Genomic DNA, 24,188 nt, shown 5'->3' with positions numbered 1-24,188 from the left:
TACCGTGCTCAAGTTCTGTAATTTATATAAACATTCTATTCATGTCAGAGCTAAGAGAAAGAGCTGACAAACCTCGTATGTCGTTGGACCAGGAGAAAACTCTTGGGGAAAATGTCCAAAACGTTTTGGTCCTTTACAAAATGAGATTATGGCAGAAGACTTCATTAAAACAGGATTGTATGTCGCAGGTCCTAAGAGAAAAGAACATAAATTTAAAGTAGGCTTATACTTACTGACTTTAGTCAATTAGCTCCTAGGTTTGTATTCATAATCTAGAGAATTAGTACAGAATTAGAAGCAACCATTTTTTTTTTTTTTTTTTTTTTTTGGTTTTTCGAGACAGGGTCTCTCTGTAGCTTTGGTGCCTGTCCCGGAACTAGCTCTTGTAGACGAGGCTGGCCTCGAACTCAGAAGCAACCATTCTTATGCAAGTTCTCTAAAGAGTTGAGGACGTTGAGCCATGATAAGTATAAAATAACCAGTGCTCACAAGGTCTGTCACGTGCCAGATCCTGTGTTTCAGAAAGAGCTCTATGAAATTAAACACTTCAAAAAGACAGACTTCATGAAGATTTTCTACTCATGTATGTGTGGAAGATTTCAAAGCTGTTGTAATGAATGAAACGGAAACAGGAGAATTCAGGAGACCCTCTAGGAATGTAAAAATAATTTGGGGCATAGAACATCATCAATGAATGTAAACAGTGAACTAGCAGAGTAAATACAAAGATAGTGACGGAGTATAAATCTAATGCTTCTGGATCCATGGCCAACACTCATTCAAAGCTATACACGTATGAGCATGCATTCCTTCTGCATTTAAATCCAATGGGTTTTTAGAACTAATACATTCATATGAATCATTTTAACACTTTCTTCATTGTAAAGAGCATTTCAAAATTTGGAAAAGATGGCATCCAGGCTCTAGTTCAAACAATCCATATCAACTATCCAAAGTTAAAGCATCATTGCAAGAAGCAAATGGGTAGTGGCCACTGTGGCATGTAAACTTTTCATATATCTTCTCACTGTGAAATAACAGCATACATGACAGTAGAATGATATCATTTGTATGCATTTAGACTGTAGCAGAATAACACACAATATTTAAACAAAATATTGTTAGAAACAGACTTTCATATACAAACTAAGCTATGCATAGAAAAAAAATGCTTGTATTGCTGTGGTAACCAGAAAAAAAAACTGTCATTGGAAACTGGCCGCATAATTCCAGTTAGTTAATTGACAATTGAAACTTTACTGACGCAGATATACAAAAGTTAATGCAACAGGTAAGTCTATTATCCAAACACTAATGCATGGTTATGTTTTAGTTTCAATTATGAAGAAACATAATCTATCCTCTGCACTTACAATTATACTTTAGCAATTGATAAATGTGTTCACTTGCTGTTAAACAGATTCTTTATATATTCTGCATATATACATCATATATGTGTCATATATAAAGAGAGAACGAGAAGAAATTTTTCAAGTATAATTTAGATTTATTTGTTTGTTGGAATTTCTTTGAGGAGCATTAAGTAAAGAAAAACACCTCACCACTCATCTTCCTGCATTTTAGCACTTGGTCTGTTTCAAGCTTGGAATATTAAAAAGATTTATCGCACCTAATCTTAAAATATATTTCCAATTATGTATATTGCTGCTTATATGATACAGGTCAAAGACTAGCATTGCTACACCAGGTCTGATTCACAGCTGGACTGTGCAGAATCCATCTCCTATTTATATACAAAATGCCACGTTTTAATCACAAGTTTTGAAAGAAGAAAACTTCTCATCCAACATCTATGAAAAGTCTGCCTGAATCATGACTAGTATATAACAGAAATTTCCATAGCAGGTGATTCTTATAATTACATATTTTCCAACCCTCTGCCAGTTCAGTCTCTATGAAATGTCACCCAACGCCACAGGGCAAAAATAGGAGGTAACAGAAACACTGAGTAATCTAAAATAAAATCTGTGCTTACAGCCCTTCAGTGTGACCACTTTGGTACATAAGAGTGGACTCTAAAATAGCCACTTCTATGAATAAATCTGGAAAGCTCTGATTTAAAAATGACTGACTCCATGCTAAGTCAGTATTTAGAAATCATGAAATTATTCTTATGAATCATGAACTCTATGTCATTAAACATGATAAAAACTCACTTAAAAGTAAATATTCCATATGTAGACACAGTTTCAGGAATTTTTAAAAAGTGAGGGAATAGCACATTTAAGTAGCATGGTTTTAAAATATCAAGTAGAGGGATCATATTATATACAACTTATTTTCTCACTGTGATTTTATTATTTGGCTTTACAAATGATGGAATATCAAAGAAAAGATGAGTCCTCAAAGCACGCCATGATATTAGAGACATGTTGAGATTTATTGTTTTCTACTGTAGCTAAGATTCAATTTGATCCGATGGCACTTCAGACAATGACCACAGTGTTTCAGCTTATGAAACTGAGCTTGCAGATAATAAGGGAACATGCAGTCTAAAACTTTTTAAACGTTAAGAAAATTTCTCATGGCTGTGTTTACTATTTCATTAGCTTCACTGTCCAAAATCAAAATACCGTGGAAAACTTGTTCTGTTGGTTTTGGATCTTAGTTTTACAATGGAGGAATGGGTGAGTCACGTCTCCTGCACAACTCTGTTACATATTCAAAGACAGAAAGCTTAAGGATCATGATTCTCTAATTGGTATTTTAGGGGATTACCACAGAATATCAACGAATTTCTGGCAAAGGAGACCTTAAGAAATGGAATATAATAGTACACTCCAAACCAAATAGATTAGGGGATTAGTCTATCTAAACCATGTTCCTGTTAAACACTTGTTCTTCATATTGATCAAGCAAAAGGGCTGTTGCAGCTATAACATATAAATACATGACCATATGGATTTATCTTGACTATCAGTAAGCAATGGTTATTTATATGTATGCCTTCACAGTATATATTTATCAAAATGTGCATCTATCAGCCCTGTCAAATGAATTTTTAAACCACTTCTAAAACAATGGTATTTTTAGTCTCTGGAAATATAGTTACTTCATAAATAAATTTCACTAGACTTTAAAGATGTATGCATCACAACACAGTATTTCGATATGAATTATAAGGACCTAGTGGTAGGGAAGACACTTTTCATTTAAAACTATGTGGCAGTCTACAAATATGCAACTCATAAATTGCTTTCATCAATAACTAAAACGACAGAATAGCCTTTGTACTTTGCGTCTATTTTTTTTTCATTAACTGAGATGTAGGTGTACATGCCTACAGTCAAAAGAATCATGAGTTTGAGGCTTGTCTGGCCTGTATACAGAGGTCTCATCTCAAAGATAAATAAGTAAACAGTAAACTGACAAATATCCAGTATCTCAGAAAGCTTTGTGCTCCTTTTTGGCCAAAACATATGTGTAGTATATGTAGATTTAATAAGGAATAAGACCTTTCCTTCATGGAACAGAGTCCTGTGCATACCATGATCCCCTGAGCATGCTCTACTGGCATAAGGAACTACAGTTCATTGTTACAGTAAAGGCGGGAACCTACATCTAGGTGGGACAGGCCCTGTCTCCTCCCTATTAAGTTAGCGGTCCTACAAGTGGCACTACCATAAGAATTCTGTAAGTATTCTTCCAAGACTTCTCAAGTACTACAGGTTCAAGTCAACCAACACCAATGGCAGCAGGAGTTTTTATATTATATTATCTTTCAAATAGTTAAGTGCTGTGGGAACTCCTTCAACCAATAGCCTTTAAGATACCAGCCTATTTTGGGGTCTCATGTACTATAAATGCAGACGAAACATGTGCATGCAGGCCTCTTGGCTACTGGATTCGGTTCCAGTTTCCAGCACATGCAGAGAACTGCAGACTGATACTCTTCCTGTGAATTTATCCCCAGATAAATAAATCTTCATTATACTCCATTGTGGGCTATTGTGGAACTCTTTAGTACACCAACAGTTAAGGGTTTTCTTATGCGTCATGCCTATAATTTACAGGCCTATTCGTTACAGACCATTCCATACAGACCTGGCACATAGCTTAAAAGGTTGGCCATTGAAAACAAAGATATTCATATCTAGCATTCTGCATTTTAGCCTAATCCTCCTCAAAATGTAGTTTACAAACCATAAGCACCAGAATCACCCAACTGTGTCTTGGTGGTTTTTGTTTTGTGGGTGTTTTGAGAAGTCTTACTCTGAGCCCAGTCTGGCCTTAGCCTGGAGATGCTGATGCTTTAGCTCCTGAAATTCTGGGGTCAGAGGTGTGAGCTATCACAAAGCTGTGACCAAAGGCAGGGTTTGTGGATCCATCCACACCACTAAAATAAGTTGTATCCTCTGCAAGGCAGATCATAAAAACAGAATTTCACTGAAACCCTTTATTTTAGACAACAATTTAGAATTTTCCTGTCCAAAACATATTTAAGTAGCAAAATCTTCTCCCCTCAAATATAAAAAGAAATCGTGATCTTAAGAACCTAGCCCCTGAAAACCCAGCTGAGCATTTAATTTCTTTTAGAAAGCTGAGCTGCACCTACCCAAGGCAGAGACTCACTAGCCTCAGGACAAACCAGGATCAGGCAAGGGAAAGTTCCTTTGACTCATGCATAGCATTCTAAAGTGTTTTACTTTTTTCTTAGTGACTGTCTGGTACAGAAACAGTTTTGAAATCATTTTTCTATTTCAAATGCTATAATCATATTCAGATTGCAAGCACTTTAAGAAGAAGGAAGTCACTGATAGAGATTGGTATTTAGAAACAGGAATGTAACCTGCCCTTTGCTATGTTTTTTACAGCATTGATGTAGTCACCAGCAACATCTTGAGCAAAACTTGTAAATTTATTTTAGTCATTCATGTTTTAATCTTTTAAGAAGTCATCCTTCCATTATTTTACCCTTATATTCTCCAGAATAAATCTTAGACCTGATTTCAAGTTCAAACTTCCCCCATACTCGCCATGTGACCTTGCTAAATCCTCTAAACTTCCTAAGCTGTGGTTTCTTCCTCTGTGAAAGAGGGTAGAATGGCCCAGAGAAGTCACGCACCCTTCAGGATGCTATAATACGGGTGTGAGCACATGGCTACACTGATGTAGTCCTTAGAGCATCCCTGAGGGAAACAAAAGCGGGCATAACTTAGAGTCTACAGAAACCGAATTCCAAGACTACCGTGTGCCTTGCCTCTTCTTGTTACTTCACATTGACTTCAGAAATGCTAGAACCTCCTCCAATCACTGGAGGAATGTCAAATGAAGAAATGGAAGCACCCCGCTCCCCCAAGCGAGACATGTGCCTGACAAGTGGGTCTAGGGGATGATTATCACTAGCTAGAATAAAGCTGGTAAGTTCATTGATTTTGCCCTGATTGTACTTTTCATTTTACACAAATACTTTAAAAGCTAAAAGTATGAACACACTTAAAGAGAACAAAAATGTCCCCGTTCTAAAACCTTTCAAACTGCCACAATGCCGGATACCAAGGCTGCCACATACAGCTTCTTTCTAATTCCATTCTATTGACAATGAGAAAAAACATGAAGGCTAAGTGCTTGTTCTCCCTGAACCCAAGTCCTTGCTCTATTTTATGGGAAAGACTGCCTCTCTGTGGTAGAATCCAATCGTGTCCTGTTATCTGAAGGACAATGTTATATCTCACACCTTTTTAAATTTGCAAAAACAATCCACATAATGCTGAAAAGCACAAAGATTAAAATACAGTATTTTGACCAGGATCATATCTTTGACTTCATGTTTACAAATGTCTGAACCTTAAGAAGCAAGCCTTCCTCACCTAAGCAAGTATGCACAAGCAAAGATGAAAATACCATTTCTATAAGTAACAGATACCAAGTGTAATAGACTTGCTCAAATGGAATGGTCACATTAGCTGTCGCTTTTGAAAATAGAAGTCATTATTCACTTTACACTGAGTGACCTCTACTGGCCAGAAAGACACATTAATAGACACCTTACCCATCAGAAAGCAGCTGGCATCTTAATTGTGCCAACAAATGACTCATATATACGGCATCATACATGTTACCTGTTAGTCACTTACAATAAAAATGATACAGGGGTGTATCATAGCTCAGATAATAAAGACAAGAGCATATATCAAGAAATAAATCTAAATATACTGGTTTCTTGTTCTTTTTCACCTAGTGAACATTTCTGCTTGAAATAAAAGCATACAAAAAGTTCCTACTACATATAGTATTTACTTAGGAACAATATATTCTATAATAAAAGGATTTCAATATTTTGACATTATTAACCATACAACAGCCAAAAGACACACATTTATATACTGTTAAATGAAAGGCAAACTGTTCCTCTCCATCATAAACATATGCTTTATTACACTTCACAAATAAATTATTTATTTAATTAAGAAAACAGACACAGAATTGGCATCTACCTTTCAAAAACAGAACATTCTTCTTCTGTCAGAAAGAAATGTAACTATGAGACAATGCAGATAAAAACATAGTACATATTTCTATGAAGGTTCTATCAAGGGTGGAACAAAAGCACCAGAGAGTAAATGACACATTATTTCTTTTATGGATTAACAAAGTTCCAGACATGAAGTGCACCAATAAAAAAAACACCTAAAAAAGGTTGCTTGAAAAAAGTTTTTATGAAAATGTTATAAATCCTGCCTGCTAATTATTACAAAATCTCCTTCCCTTCTCTATTTTTTTCTTTTTTAACGATGTCCAGGGGGTGGGGAGAAACATATTTGGTTTCTGCTTCAGCTGAAATCTATTTATATGCAAATAACTTATCCATTATTACTGTGAGAAGAGACTTGTGCATAAAGAGAGAAATAAATTATCACTAGAAGCCATTAATGAAATCTATTTCAAAACAACATTTTACAAGAGCCCTCACTCATGTAATATTTGTTTAAGCCTCGAGGGGAAATGGCAGAGGTCCGCACATAGATGAAACCTGACGCTGCACTATTTCCCATGCCAATTTGCTTTTCATAATGCATTTATCCTTTGCTTAGAAATGACAAACGGAGTTCCAGTAAGTCTCTTCAGAGAACTTCATCATTGAAATCAAAGCCTGTGTGTTTATCACATAATTGCCAGACTTTGGAGTTTGCTTTGTTGTTACTGTTACTCTTCTGGGTTGAAAACATTAACATTCATTTTTATGCTGCAACAGTAGCCGTATACAAATAGATGAGATTAAGAAGAAATGGGAATCTTACAAGTACAACTTGATTTTCCATGGAGAAGAATAAGATGACCATAACTAAGAGACCTATAATGTAATTTGATATGCCTCGTGCCTTTCTATTTTGTGTTTCTTACTTTATTGTTTGGTTTATAAGTTCTGTTTTTGGTAGAGGTAAGTAGCTCTGTATTTAACTTTGTAGGTAGTTCTTTCTCCAGTCATCTCCTTAATTCTACATAAGATGTCCAAAGGGGAACTGAAATTCTTATCTTATATAAGCTCCCACTTTTTTAAGCTTTTTATTTTTGACATTTTTATTGCGACGGTATTATCCAATATTTCCTCCTAAGATCTTTCTACTTTTTATATTTCATCTTTGAACATGGTACTTTGTAAGGATCTATTTTCATTTTCTTCAACAAGAGTGTCATATTGAATACTATGTCCTGCTAAACAATTAGTCTTTTAATCCTTGGGTTGTGTAACAGTAACATCTTACATTCAATTGTCTTCAGATGTATGGATCTGTCTGGGCTTTTCCTGCTTTATAATCCATTTGTCTTGCTTTTTGTGAAAGACATGGTGTCTATGTTAATATACACTTGTCATGTGTTTTAATAAGTGATACAGTGATTACTCTAATTCTTCATACTTTCCTTTCTTATATATTTACATATCATTATTTTGTATATATTCTAATGTGTTTATCAATTTTTTCAAAAACTCCAACAGAAATCATAAGTTATTAAACTTACAAATTAAAGTGGAAAATAACTGCTAGATTTATGATACAAAGCAACCCCATGTAAAACTGAGAGCACTTATTGCTGTTGCACAGGGCCCAGGTTCAGTTTCCAGTACCACATGGTGGAACACAACCACATGTAGCTCCAGTTCCAGGAGGTCCTCCTGATCTCAGTACCAGGCACACATGCAGTATACATAATACACACCTGATTTCAGAACCAAGCAAGCATGCAGTACACATAATAATACATGTCTGATCTTGGCACTAGGCATGCATGCAGTACACATAAAACACATGGATCTTGGCACTAGGCATTCATGTAGCACACATAATATACACCTGATTTTGGCGCTAGGCATTCATGCAGTATACGTAATACAAGCCTGATCTCGGCACCAGGCACACATGCAATATGCATACATACATGCATGCAGACAAAACACTTAAACACATAAACTAAAGGTAAAAATCAATTGCTATAATATGCTATAATCTGTATATTCTAGCAGCTTTGTCTTTCCTTACAACTTTCTTTTTCTTCTGTGCTCTTATGCACTCTGTCCTAAGGAACTGATATGAGCATCTGACTTACTTAAGAAGACATAGTAAACGTGGGTATCTCTGTAATAAAACAGAATTGAATAGAGAACTTATTTGAAAAGAAAACCCACATGACTACAGATGTGCTAAAACTATACACTGTAAAACGATTATCTTCAACAAACAGTGCTGGAAACTTGGTTATCCACATGCAGAATAAACTGGATCCGTACCCCTCACCCTGTATACGATTCCATTTAAATGAATCAAGACTTTAGTGTAAGACCTGAAACTGAAACTTCCAGAAGAAAGCATAGGCAAAAATATTTCAAGATATCAGCATTGGGAAGGGATTGCTGAATGGGACTATAATGGCCCAGGAAATACTTCTACAAACAGACAAATGAAATTACAAAAATTAGAAAGCTTCTACACAGCAAGGAAAATGATCAACTGAGTAAAGAAGTCTATGGAATAGAAGAAACCTTGACTGCTGTACGTCTGGCCAGTGATTAGTATCTAGAATCTATAAATAACTCAAATGTTATTCTCAAAAGAAGCAAACAACCCAATCAATAAATGGGTCCATGAACAGAATAGAAGGCTCACAATTAAGAATTACAAATGGCCAGTAGTGTTAGAAAAAGTGTTTTTAACACTAAGAAAAACATAAGTTCAAACCTCTTTGAGATTCCATTTTATCCTAGTTAGAAAAGCTGTCATCAAGGAAACAGGGGGCCTGTCTACATAAAGGCATAGCTTTCCATGAGAACAAAAGATCGTTTATTCTTGAGCAAAATACGAACGATCATGGCCCAAGTGGCATGAATTTGGGTTGTTTCAATGGACATGTTCCCCTGTGGTGGGGTTACATGAGAGTTACAGAATAAGGAAAGTCACAAATTGAAGCATTTACCAAACACATTGGTTTGCGGGCTAGCAGCAGCAGGGCATGACAATCTCTGTGCAGTCAGGTGCTTCTTGAGGACATCCTTAGCTTGGGGGTGTCAGAATAGGGTAAGGTTCTGTAAGAATACTTGTTCAAGGTTTGGATGCTCATAATGGTATTAGGTGAGATTTGACAGTGGGCAATGTAAAGCTTTTATAAGGAATAAAAATATCCCAAAATAATTTGGCTCTTTCTGCAAATCTTTAACATTTATAACATGAATTTCAGTCATTTGGCCTTGTAGGTTTCTTTCCAGTATTTCTTTAATTTTTTGAAATTATAATTACAACATATTCACCATTCCCTGTTCTCCCTCCAAACTGTCCCACAAAACCACGACCTTTTGCTCTCTTTCAAATATGTGGCTTCTTTTTCCTTAAGTGTTAACATATATGTATATATAAGTACATTTTTAAATGTAATCTGTTTGGCACAAATAATGTTACTTGTATGTATATTCTGCAACCAATAGTCCTACCCAGATACAACCAGCATGGCATTATAATTCTACAAGTATAATAGCATGCATATGTATCTTCGGGGTATCCACAGCTTCCTAATTGTACTTAAGATCTACTCAACAAGATAGAAATCATACCTGGTACTGGGAATCCAGCCAACTAGCCAGCTCTAGTAGAGTCGTGGATCTTGGGGGAGAGCCTACAACCACTACTTCACTAAGCAGCAGAATCCCTCACTACATTCTAAATGTTTATCCTTAAACCCACAGACAAGTGTAGTTCTTACTTTTCAGCAAGGAACCTTCTCTTTGCAACAAATGGAGACCATTAGAGAAAAACACAACCAATTAAGTTGTGAAGTCTAGTTCCGCTGGTACATCATAGAACAATCCTGCAAACAAGGTTCATGGGTCACTGTAAAAGGGTGACTGTGTGTTTGCTTTGGGATTGTGTCTCCTACATATTTCAGAGACGCTGCAACCCTCAAGTCTTCCTAACATGACTGTGAAGCATGACACAAACGACGACACCCATCGACATGATAACACAGAAGGCAAAAGCTCACAAGGCCTCAGCCTTAGACAAAGCAGCCAAGGAATGCTGGCAATGGAGAACATGGTCTGCCCAAAGAAAGAGAGTACAAATTGGTTACCAAATGCCAAATGCAGGTTTCTTTTGAAAACCGGGTCTCCTGCAGCTCAGGCTGGACTGACACTATATATCTACAGATAACCTTGAAGTTATGATTCTCCTGCCTCTACCTCGCAAATGCAGAAAGACAGGCATGCACCAAAATATCCAACTATATTGTAGAAAATTGAACACAAGTGTGGCTTTTATTTTTTTCTCCAGACTTTAGTTTACAGATAATAAATGCTAAAACTTATGTAGAGAAAGAAAAATGATATTTATGACTCATAAACTGGTACGGTCACTGTGGAAATGGAGGGTTCTCAGGAATGTAAAAGTAAAGTAACCATATGACCCACCGGTATCATCTGTGGACATATACACAAAGGACTATACACTAAGTCTTCATAACACAGACAAAGATATTTGCACATCTATGTTTATTGCTTCAGCCACCAATATGATGAGGAAATGGAACCAGCCTAGATACCCATTAACAGATGAATGGACAAAAGATCACAAAACTATGGAATTTTATGCAGTTCCCTACAGTCTCAGCACTGGGGAGCTGCCATAGAGGGGAAGGAATCAACAATTTGAGGTCAGTCTGTGCTACATCATAGTGACACACCATTTTCTTTTTTTTTTTTCCTTTGTGTATTTTCCATCTTTTTTTTTATTCTTTTTTAATTAAAATTTCCACCTGCTCCCCGTTTCCCATTTCCCTCCCCTCCTCCCAAATATTGCCCCCTCCCCCCACTCCCCTCCCCCTATCCCCACTCCTTTTCTCCTCCCGCCACACCATTCCCCCTCCCTCTCAATACTGAAGAGCAGTCCAAATTCTCTGCCCTGCGGGAAGACGAAGGTCTTCTATCTACGTCCAGGAAGGTGAGCGTCTAATCAGGCTAAGCTCCCACAAAGCTAGTTCATGTATTAGGATCAAAACCTAGTGCCATTGTCCTTGGCCTCTCATCTGCAACTAAGGAGAGGGAACCTGAAATAACCCTATCCTATACTGATGAATATCTTGCATATCACCTTAGAACCTTCATCTGGCGATGGATCGAGGTAGAGTCTCAATTTGGAGCAACGGTCTGAGCTCTTAAGGTCCAAATGAGGAGCAGAAGGAGGGAGAACATGAGCAAGGAAATCAGGACCACGAGGGATGCACCCACCCACTGTGACAGTGGAACTGATTTATTGGGAGCCCACCAAGGCCAGCTGGTCTGGGACTGAATAAGCATGGGTTGATTCTGGACTCTCTGAGCATGGCGGACAGTGACACACCATTTTCAAAACAAATACAGTGGCCAAAGTTGGAAAGATGACAATGTTCCTGAGAAACCTGCAATGATGATAGCACACTGGATTTACCCAATGCCTTGAACTACACACTTAAAAATGGTTAAGTGGATACATTCTACATTCTGTTGTGCTACATTTTTTAATAATGTTTCCACTGACTGTAAAAGACAGTAATGGTATGTACATGAAGCTAATTTAAATGTAGCAAAAATATAATCAGCTAATTTCCATTAGTTGTAGGAAAGAAAACCAAGTGATTTTTTTTTCCTATAACAAATCTAAAGATAATGATTTTCAAAAAAAATGATAATGGCTTTCAAGCTACAGAAACATAAATAAAATAGCCCCTGTGTTCTTTTAGCCTCATCAATGGGTGAATTTTGAATCTTTGGGTTTAAAAGACTAAAGCAGAAATTTTCTGTTTTTCAGTAAGCTCTTTGTAGAATTTCATTTGATATTGTATGCATGTGCTAAACACATATACACACTAAGTACAAATATATCTATACGTACACTATATCAGTGTTCCCATATGACTCCTCCAACAGATTGCTCTTGTCCAGTCTCCTATGGTGTATCCTAAGCTTGATAATAAGGGTTAAAAGAAAATAGAGTATGAAGTGTCAGCTAAACTCTAATCTCATCTTTATGGCATATGTTTCTACAATTATGTCCTGCAGGGAGATAGGGAGTTGTGAAAAGATGTTGTGATTCTGTTAGTACCCAAGTCAAAATGGCCTGCACAAGTTTGGATTACTGCCTTGGGGCTATTGAAGGAGACACCCAAAACTTGAGAACTAGAGCCAAGCTGGAAGAAATGGATGCTGGGGGTGGTCCTCTAAGTGCTGCTTCCTTATCTGGCCAGACGTGACAAGCAGTGATACAAACTCATGCCAACGCATTGAGCCATTACAGAAACCATACTGCTGCCATGAGGGACGCTGTGCCAAACTCCACCCCACTTTAGATTCTGCCTTTGGGCATTTTGTCATAGAGAGGAAAGGGACTCATACAGATCCATGCAAAAGCATCTGAGTCTTTAATATATTTGAACCCAAAAGTCCTAAGAAAGAGCATTAGACATGATTATTTACAGACTGATTTATATAGTATGTCACTGCAAAAATAAAATTATAAAATAAATACATCATGCATATAGCAATATATATATACATATAGTTCTCTAACTTTATTGAAAACATGTTAAAAAGCATCATATTATAGTGTTACATAATAATCTGTCACCTAATGAGTTTAATGTTTACTATATTAATGTTGACTATATTAATATTCATATTCCTTCATGCTGATTTAAAATTAATATTCACTGCCCATTACGTGAGTGTGCTCACCTACCCCCAATTTCCCAATGTGAGTTTTGCTGTCTCAGTGAAACAATGACAGATTTCTGTATGAATAGACAAGACTCAGGTGAGGATGACAACATTTATTTTATCACTGATCTGACACACAAAACTGGAACTCTACTTTTCCTAAGAATTAGTTATTTCCCACAGAGGGAACATTTGCATAGGATCTTAATAGCTATCACATTTAACATTGTTATCAAATAAATTTGAGGAAAATTAGAACAAATAAAATTATGTTTCTGTAAATTGCACTAGAAACTTTATTTTCAGAACATATATATTAATACCTCAATTTTGGGTATTATTTCCAAGTTCTGTTATAAGTAATCTATGATGTTATTAGTAGCAAAACAATGTATGCAATCTCTGAGCAGATGACTTTCCCCTCCATAACTATCCTTAAAATTTACCTTCTCGAGGGAGAACATGAGCAAGGAAATCAGGACCACGAGGGGTGCACCCACCCACTGTGACAGTGGAACTGATCTATTGGGAGCTCTCCAAGGCCAGCTGGACTGGGACTGAATAAGCATGGGTTGAAACTGGACTCTCTGAACAAGGCGGACAATGAAGGCTGATGAGAAGCCAAGGACAATGGCACTAGGTTTCGATCCTAATACATGAACTGGCTTTGTGGGAGCGTAGCCTGTTTGGATGCTCACCTTCCTGGACCTAGATAGAAGTGGGAGGACCTTGGTCTTCATGTAGAGCAGGGAATTTGGACTGCTCTTCAGTATCGAGAGGGAGGGGGAGTGGACTAGGGGGAGGAGAAGTGGAGTGGGGATAGGGGGAGGGGAACAGGGGGAGGGGGCAATATGTGGGAGGAGGGGGAGGGAAATGGGAAACGGGGAGCAGTTGGAAATTTTAAGTAAAAAAGAATAAAAAAAAAATTTACCTTCTCTTTCATTATGCCATACTATTTTATCCAATAGCCTTATAGATATAATCTTGGTGAAAACTCTATTTAGCTAAGGAAAATGACACTTTCAAACTTTACCATATATGTTGAAACAGCTGACACAAGCTGAGGAAGACTATATATATAAAAAAATCAACTTGGAGTTAAAACCTATTTGACAAACTTGAACACACCCCTCAGTAAATCCTATATGCATTTAGAGAATTAAGGATGGGGGGGACTTAGGGGAATGGGATGGTTGGTATAAAGAAAGGGTGGATATGGGAGCAAGGAAGTATATATCTTAATTAAGGGAGACATCTTAGGGTTGGCAAGAGACTTGACTCTAGAGGTGTTCCCAGGTGTCCAGGGAGATATCCCCAGTTAGTTCCTTGGGCAGCTGAGAAGAGGGAACCTGAAATGGCCCTATCCTATAGCCATACTGATGAATTTCTTGCATATCATCATAGAACCTTCTTCTGGCGATGGATGGAGATAGAGTCCTACATTGGAGCACCGGACTGAGCTCCCAAGGTCCAAATGAGAAGCAGAAAGAGGGAGAACATGAGCAAGGACATCAGGACCGCGAGAGGTGCACCCACCCACTGAGACAGTGGGGCTGATCTATTGGGAGCTCACCAAGGCCATCTGGACTGGGACTGAAAAAGCGTGGGATAAAACCGGACTCTCTGAACATGGCGGACAATGAGGGCTGATGAGAAGCCAAGGACAATGGCACTGGGTTTTGATCCTACTGCATGTACTGGCTTTGTGGGAGCCTAACCAGTCTGAATGCTCACCTTCCTAGACCTGGATGGAGGGGGGAGGACCTTGGACTGCCCACAGGGCAGGGAACCCTGACAGCTCTTCGGACTGGAGAGGGAGCAGGAGAGGAGTGGGGGGAGGGGGGAGGAGTGGGGAGAGAGGGAGGGAAATGGGAGGCTGGGAGGAGGCGGAAATTTTTTTCAATGAAAATAAAAAAATAAATAAACCTAAAAAAAATCAAAAAAAAATTAATAAGAAGTTCATTCAATAGCAGGTGAAGAAAAGCCCTAATTTAATTTTATAAAAGACTTAAGTCTGAACAATTTTTGTTCTCAAAGATGTGCAGACAATAAATGCATGAAAAATATCCAGTATTATCAATCATTAAAAAATGAAGACCACAATATGTATCATTATGCACTTGTTGGGTGTGCATTTTAAATGGCTTAAAATAACTAGTGTCCAGAATGGTGTGTGAAAAAGAACTCATCTATACTACGGGTAGGAATAAAACTAAGCATAGCCATGTAGAAAACATTATGCTACAAATGTAATTTCTTAAAATGTTTGAAATAAAATTACTCTTTTTTTTATTTTTTTTATTTTTTTATTTTTTTATCACTTTTTTTTATTTATTTATTAAAGATTTCTGCCTTCTCCCTGCCACCACCTCCCATTTCCCTCCCCCTCCCCCAACAAGTTCCCCTCCCTCATCATCCCTAAGAGTAATCCGGGTTCCCTGCCCTGTGGGAAGTCCAAGGACCACCCACCTCCATCCAGGTCTAGTAAGGTGAGCATCCAAACTGCCTAGGCTCCCACAAAGCCAGTACGTGCAGTAGGATCAAAAACCCATTGCCATTGTTCTTGAGTTCTCAGTAGTCCTCATTGTCCATTATGTTTAGCAAGTCCGGTTTTATCCCATGCTTTTTCAGACCCAGGCCAGCTGGCCTTGGTGAGTTCCTGATAGAACAACCCCATTGTCTCAGTGTGTGGGTGCACCCCTCGCGGTCCTGAGTTCCTTGCTCGTGCTCTGTCTCCTGCTCTTGATTTGGACCTTGAGATTTCAGTCCGGTGCTCCAATGTGGGTCTTTGTCTCTGTCTCCTTTCATCGCCTAAATGTTTTTCTTAGGGTTCACCTTCTTAATTAGCTTGTCTAGGATCACGCATAATAGGCTCAACGTCCCCTATTCATGGCTAGAAACCAAATATGAGTGAGTACATCCCATGTTCCTCTTTTTGGGTCTGGCTTACCTCACTCAGTATAGTGTTTTCTATTTCCGTCCATTTGCCTGCAAAATTCAGGAAGTCATCGTTTTTTACTGCTGAGTAATACTCTAATATGTATATATTCCATACTTTCTTCATCCATTCTTCCATTGAAGGGCATCTAGGTTGTTTCCAGGTTCTGGCTATTACAAACAATGCTGCTATGAACATAGTTGAGCATATACTTTTGTTGTATGATAGGGCATTTCTTGGGTATATTCCCAAGAGTGGTATTGCTGGGTCCAGGGGTAGGTGGATCCCGAAATTCCTGAGAAACCGCCATACTGTTTTCCAAAGTGGTTGCACAAGTTTGCATTCCCACCAGCAATGGATGAGTGTACCCCTTGCTCCACAACCTCTCCAGCAAAGGCTATCATTGGTGTTTTTTAAATAAAATTACTCTTTAACTCAACATCTCTCTTCTAAGTGTACACCCAGAGAAAACAATCACTACCCCACAGAGATGCCTATACATGCCTGCTTATTTACATATCATTTCCAATAAACAATATATGAAAATCACCCATGTCCATACATATAGGTAATAACAAAGAAATTGCTATACAAATAAACAGACATACATAAAGACGGGCGGGAATTATTATTCATCCTACCATTTGAAAAAACATGGTTGAACCAGTGGACTTGTCAAAAAATCTCTTACATAAATATCACCCACTCTCTGTTATACACAAGAGGCTAGTTTATAGTTTCCTGGTGCTACCACGAAAACCAAGAGGAGGAAACAAATTAAGTTATATCTTAAGAAAATCCCCATGGGGTGGATGAAGGAAATTAGACTATAAATAAGGCAACAGTGTGATACTGAATAATATCAGTACCATTATTTCTTAGAGGTTCCAAATAAGAAAGTTCATATGATTGGCAGAATTTAAAAAGATTTCACAAGAGGGCAGTTTAGATTGACATGCCTAAAACTGTGAGTAGGGTTTGCTAACTAAGTGCAAGCTACTCCCAAGGAAAAGAAATGTTTAAATTCTGACAAAGTAAAAGCATATTTTGAGAACTGAAATGTCTCATTTAATTATATATTATATTAATTATAAATCTATCAATTATATATTCTGTTATATCTTAACAGAAAAGCAGAGTGTAGGAAGAGAGAAGAATCGATAAGCCAGGCTGGCACGGGACGTTCGGGCTGTTAACATGAAGATGAAGGCCACGCAGTTACATAACACAACAGTGAGGAAGGAAATATGTCCGAGGACATGGGAAAGGCATAATCAGAGCTGTGTGGGAGAACACTCTGAACCACTTGTCTTTCCACACACGAGACAATAAGCAAAGGCTTCTAAGATTATGGTGTTCTTTCTGTCTTCAGCAACAGTATTCTTAAAGTTTAAATTGAAGAGTTCTACCATAATTATGAACAGCATTTTCAGTAATACATGATAAGCTATGACAGAATAAGCCACAGGAAATTATTATGGGGTCTTCTCTTGAAGTCACATGGTTCTTTAATTGCTGCGAGGGAGCAGAGAAGATCTGCAAAATGTTATACGGAGGCATTTTCATTATATTAAACATTCTCCCAGAGAGTCAGGTTTAATAATAGTTTAACTGGATGAGCTGATTATTTATGGTATATTTCTATTACCAGAGTCAGATTTAAATCAAATTATAAAGTTCAGAGGGAAGGCTGCAGTAAATCCCTTTCTTCTTCTTTATCATCTAGAAGTGTTATTCCAGTTACAGGAGGGTTTTCCTTTCTGGGTAATGCTGGGAGGTATTTCCAGAAAGTCCTCCTTATGAAATTGCCTGTCCAGCCAATCTAGAAACAGGCTACCAGTGGCTTAGGTACAATTTATGAGCTTCCATAATGCTTCAAACAAGGACTTTAGTTAGGCATGCTCTCAGGTAAATTTAAGTTTCTTTACCTTCTCTCCCAGAAATGATCACTCACAACTACTACTGTGAAGAAAATGCCTCTAATTGGTCCAAACAAATCAAACTCACAAGGAAAAGCCATTATTACATATTCAGTCCTATTCCGTTTTAAATTAGTTCACTAAATTCAGTGTTAATTTCTGTACAAAAGATTATTTTTTAACTAAAAGTATTTTTCTTTCTTTCCCCCTCAGTCTACTGATTTCATCAGAAATCATCTCATATTAATTCATAAGGCCTTTCAATTGTGCTATAATAAAATATTATAGTCTGATATATGCAATTAAAATAAACATTTTCCATGTAATATCATCAGTAAAATTAATAATGCCATGGTTGAAATGTCAGAGTATGAATGTGGATGTGAAAGCATGCTTAGAATTTAGCAAGCCCTTAGCTGAGAGACAGCCCAGTGCTTATAGCCAATCTATACAGGATTTACTGCCAAGTAATCTATACTAAACCCAACTAAGATATTTGAAGAATGTACACAATTTTATGTTCATAAAACATTTATCTGAGTCACTTAAGTATGTTTTAAATGTTTCACAATGGTATCCCAAATCTCATAGTTAAACTGCTCCTATTGGTAAAACAATTAGCAAAAACTGAAAAAAAAAACTTTTTCCATAAAGCGAAACACTGAGAAGCAACTTTAATTGAGTAGTAAAACACAAGTAAAATGCAGAATTCTTTTTTTTTTTTTTGCATTTTTTAAAAAAGATTTATTATACACACAGCGTTCTGCCTGCTGGGCCAGAAGAGGGCACTAGATCTCATTACAGATGGTTGTGAGCTACCTCAAATTTGCCGGGAATTGAACTTAGAACTTCTAGAAGAACAGTCAGTACTCTTAACCACTGAACCATCTCTCCAGCCTTGCCAAAATATATTTTAAAGCCAATAAAGTTATTATTGCTGGAACAAGGATAGCAATTGCTAGAACAAGAAATTTATTACGATGATGTGCAGGATTAAAAGAGGCTAAGTTATCTGTAAGGCTTTTCATAATGTCCATGCCTGTCACATCAGGTAACCTTTTTGAAAAGGTTTCCTTGATTTCTTTCTGCTTATGTTGTGACTGTGCCCAGTTAATAGGAAGGGAATAAGCTGTGATTATTCCAAATACAGGTTGTATATATGCCGTTTTATTCTGGCATATGCATGTATGGAATGTATGCATGTGTTCATGTGCAAGAATGCACGCGGAAGCCGGGAGTTGCATGGTGTCCTCCTCCACTATTCTCCTTTATTTACTGAAGCACAGTCGCCAGCTGAACCTGGAGCTGACGCCAGCTGGTTGGACAGCCAGCTTCCCTGGGGATCTTCCTTCCCAGTGCTGGGATTACAGGCAGCTGCTGTGCTTGCCTGGCTTTTTGTGGGTTCTGGGGATCCAGACTGGTCATGTTTGCAGGGTAAGCAATTGATCCAGCAAGAAGTCTTTCTGACTCTCATTAGCCAAACATAAGCATCGGTTACTAGCAGAGAATCATAGTAAGAGGCTGAAGCTAGTTACCATGGCAGAAAATGCTTCAGTTTTACTTAGCTTTTCCTTACCATCTGCCCAACTCTAGATATCCCATCCATTTTCATAAAAATGAAAAATCTAAAACCTCCTTCAGCACACATTACATTTTCTGATAACCATGTCTATTGCAGGGGACAGTGTCTGTCTTATGGATTAGCCAAAAATATATAAAAAGAACGAAACTTTAATAAGTAAGAAAAATGGAATTAGAAGAGCGTGACTGATCTCTCTCATTTTGTATGAAGAGCAAAACATGCGCTGAAATCATTCTGGCTGGAGCACCTACCTGAACCATGAGGTCAACTCCCACTGTACACGTGCCGGCACCCACCCAGCCCCCACCTCACATATACACTGCATAAGTGCTCCTAAAGAGTTCTCTTGAGTTTCACAAATAAGCATAGTTACATAATCAGTCCCATCTGACAAAAGGATAGGAAAGAGATTATTTACCTTTATATCGTGACTAGCTGAGAAAGAACAAGATAAGGAGCATTACAGAGGCCAAATCTCAAGTATTCCTGCTAAATAGGAAGATAAACCCTTAGCAAACATGCCTCACAGTTTTGATGTGCGCGCCATTATTTTGTCATTGTTTGACATAGTGAAAGGGGAATCTTATTGAAGTTTACAGTGGATGCCAGATAATAGAAATACAAGTCAGAAAGCACAGAAAGGTTAGAGAGTTGAAAGGAAATTGAATTGCTACTTGACTAACGAAAAGCTTTCCTCACAAGGGTAATTCCACTTCTGATTTGAGAAGGTTTCTAATTGCAACAGTTAAAGAGCAGAGGGGGAGGGGACAAAATACGATATGCCCAACAGTTGGATTCCTGAGCTTGCCCAGGCCATAGACTCGAAGCTGTGTGGGCCATGCAGTCTCTGTGGCAGATCAGCAGAGAAGAAGTCCCAGGTGACACGCAAATGGATGAGCATGACTCTGTTCCACAAAGGGTTCTACGTATCAACAACAGAAGTTTGAATTTCTTATGAATCAGTGCAAAAAAGTTTTCTTATTTTTTTTTCTTTTTCACATCTTAAACTCGTGGGCTATAAAAATACTACCAAGTTTGGTTTAGAATCCTTAGCTTGACAGCCCCTTTGTAAGCGATAAAAGTTTTCCTAAACTGACATAGTTATGTCTAGTTCCCCAGTACACTGAAAAGAACTATAATGCCACATACCACTATATTTAGAGGTCTGCTTTGCTCTCTGGGAAAGGGTCTTGCATAAAGTAGTTGTTCTCGGTTTCTATAGAATTCATTACAAGGATATGTAATGTGTTGCATCAAGTCAATTGATAAAATAGACAAAATGATGTGCATAGTTACATGTGGAAAAAGTCAGATTTATACCTGCTGTTTATGTTGCTTTACTCAGATAAGAAAGCTTCCATCCATGATAAAGTAAAAGAGGCAAATAGTCTTTCCCTCTATAAATCACCTGTTACATAAATTATAAAGTATAAGTTCCCGCTACATTTTCTTATTCAGTATATCAGTGACTTCAATTCATCCATTATTCACCATTTTCTTCTGTATTTGAGTAGGTAATTATCTTAAGAGAAATATCTGTAGGAAGGGTTTAAAAGCAAGATAATGAAAACTTACAAGCTTACATCGGGAAACAGCTCAATCAGAATCAATAAATTTACAAATGAAATGGAATAACTTAGTGAACACACTTCATTATTAATATGGAGGAACTCGGAATGAAAACGTTTGTTGGATTTATTTTACACAGAATGACCCTACTTGGCAGTGGGCCTACTATAGAGATGAACTGAAATTCCTGTCTTGTGTGTGATTACTGATAGGTTGTCATTTAATACTGAGAAGTGTGTCTGTGTGGAAAATGAGCTACAGGGACCCTTGAGCAGGTGAACTTCCCTGGGCAGTAACATTTCTCACAGAGAATTACCAGGGAGTTCAGTGGAACCTCACTAGGGAAAACGCTTACAACTTGTACTGCCTTTCACTCGCTGTGCCTTCTCTTATTTTAGATTTCACTCTGTATTCTCTTCCTAAGATTAGCACTGAGTATATGGCTAGCAACTTTGGGATCCAGGGATAAAACAGCGAACCATCAGTCTTGAGTAGTCTTTGGGTCCTCTCACATAACTACAAGAGTCCTGTGTGCTTGCAGAAGTTCAGGGACAACACAAGTCACTTCTAAATGTGTGTGTTCTTTAGTAAAACCAGTACCACTCATTACTACAACACACTACAGGAGAGAATATCAAAGCCATAGTGAGCACATTTCTACTAAGAAATTTCTGCCATAAGCAATAATGACAAAAGAATTTGGTTGTAATTGGGCATTTTAAGAAAGAGTTAAAACTTCAAAACACTAATGCAGAGAGAACCCATTGATTGCCAACTCGTACCCACAGACATACTTCATGGTTGAAAGACATGGACACGTTCCCTGAATGTAAATGGCTAAGAACTCCTCTCAGTAAAATCCTGAAGGAAGAAACATTAGTCCATAGAGGGACTTCAAATTCTCCCCTAATTGCTGAATGGAACTTCGAGTCCCCCAAGCTTCTGTTATAGACCTTTCTCTGCATACATTACCATCCTCCTACTTTATATCCTCAGCTCAGCTTGCCAAGAATAATTCTGCAGATTCTAGAAGTTCAAATTCTAATCAAGAAAATGCTTTATAATTTCTACTTATTTTTAATTCTAATAAAACATATGTGGCAATTATATTTAGAAAGTATAAAATATATATAAAGAAGAAATCACTTCTTCGTACAACTTAATTTTTATTTACATACCCTAAAACTGAATAACATTCACTATAATGCACATTTTTAGTTATATACACTATTAAATATAGTCTGAAGTGTCCTTTAATTGACTTCATTATTTTCCATTATGACAAAACACTTGATTCCTTTATTTCACAAAGTTATTGGAGACCCAAAAGACTGTAGAAGGCAGCCTTAGTCACCGTAAACCTAGATGGAGTTTCTCCAGCTTTCTTATGTAATGTTTCTGACCTCACTCTAATCTACCCTGCAAAGTGCTGCTCGTTCATTGGTCCTGGAATAATGAAGGCACTGCAGCCTTTCTCTGCTTTATTTAAAGCACTTGTTCCCAGACCTATAGAAGAAAATGCCCACTCATCACGGGAGTGTTCAGGACCATTTGCAAAGCAGTTTGCACCGCCTCCCAGTGCCCTAGAGCTCAGCCACTTTACAGCAGTCACTTGCTCAGAATGATCCTGCACTGCACCCCGGGAGCTAGAAGGCTAGCTGCAGACACTAATACTTATGCACCTGTTTCCCTTGCCAAGATTTAATTTCCTTTTCTTTTATACACAGAAATACTAAAATCTTTTAGGACTCTGTTCAGATCTTGTATCCTTCATAAAGCCTTTGTTCAATCACAATAACCCCACTCTAATCTTTTTCATTCTCTGAATTCATAATGCCCCTTTCAAATGAATATAAAGTATCTTCCCATTAGAGTTAAACTATCTCAATTATTCATTCCCATGTCAATTTCCCCTGCAATGCAAAAAAATAACTGTACTGACTGCCCTCATTTCAAAATCATGAATGTAAATGGTGTACTTTTTCCTGTGGTTAAATAAATACCATAATCCTACCATTTGTAAATGTACTTTCAAATGGCATTAAATTAATTTGCAATGTATTTTAGCATAACTCTTATCTCTACATAAAACTTTTTCATTAATAATAACTCTCTTACCCCCTCCCATTTGATTCAGCCTCTGGTAACTTATATTTTCTGAGTGTGTATTTGTTTATTCCATATACCTGAAGACTTCTAATATAATAGGAACTGTATAATAGCTGTTCTCTTATGCCAACTTATTTCACTAAATGTACAAACTTATTTCCAAGCTGTAACATAACAAAATTTCATTTCTTTTCATATTAGTATCATTCTACAGTCAAGAAATAGACTATGTGGATCCATTCCTTTGCTGATGAACCCTTAAGTTTGTTACCTTTCTTGCTGTGCACAACAGTATATAAATTTCCATTCATATTTCTAACTTCAAATATTTTAGATTCCTGGAGGTGAAATGTTGAGACATATGGCAGTTTTATATTTAAACATTACAAAAACTATAAAACGCTTTCCCATGTTTTACATATCACTACACCAGACTTGTGCAAAATTCCCCATTCTCCAAACTTTTGTCTACAGTTTAGACTTTGGGAACTGTAGTCATCCAGATGAGTAAGGCACTATATCTCCTGGTAGCTTTTATTTGCATTTCCATGGTGACCCATGATGGTCACCTCCTTATCAACTATATATTGGCCTTACATGTGTCATGGTCATTACTTTGAGCTATTATTTTTTCATAGAATGTATTTTTATCATGTTTTTTCCTCCTCCAACTCTTCCATATCCACCATACCTCCCTAGTAATCCAACTTCATCTTTTTCTCTCTCTCCCTCCCTCCCCCATCTCTCAACAAACAAAATCATCAATACAACCAAAAAATGTGAAACTAAAACAAAATGAAACAAAATATATACACAAAAACATCGCTTTCATATTTTTGTTTTTGTACAAATAATTTTTTGTGTGGGACTTGCCCT

At 37.4% G+C, this 24,188-nt stretch overlaps 1 protein-coding gene across 1 annotated transcript in view; it reads right to left on the bottom strand.

Moving 5' to 3' along the window:
• Positions 1-24,188, bottom strand: part of Stpg2 (sperm tail PG-rich repeat containing 2) — a 338,340-nt gene that overhangs the window by 142,509 nt on the left and 171,643 nt on the right. The window contains exon 12 of the mRNA XM_057793774.1: positions 73-191. Within this exon, the coding sequence (XP_057649757.1) occupies positions 73-191 (119 nt within the window). The remainder of the gene's footprint in view (positions 1-72; positions 192-24,188) is intronic.

The sequence above is a fragment of the Chionomys nivalis genome, chromosome 18 (genome assembly GCF_950005125.1).
Source record: "Chionomys nivalis chromosome 18, mChiNiv1.1, whole genome shotgun sequence".
NCBI classification, from domain to species: Eukaryota; Metazoa; Chordata; class Mammalia; order Rodentia; family Cricetidae; genus Chionomys; species Chionomys nivalis.
Note: the sequence above shows the minus strand (reverse complement) of the source record. Positions and strands in the feature narration are given on the sequence as shown.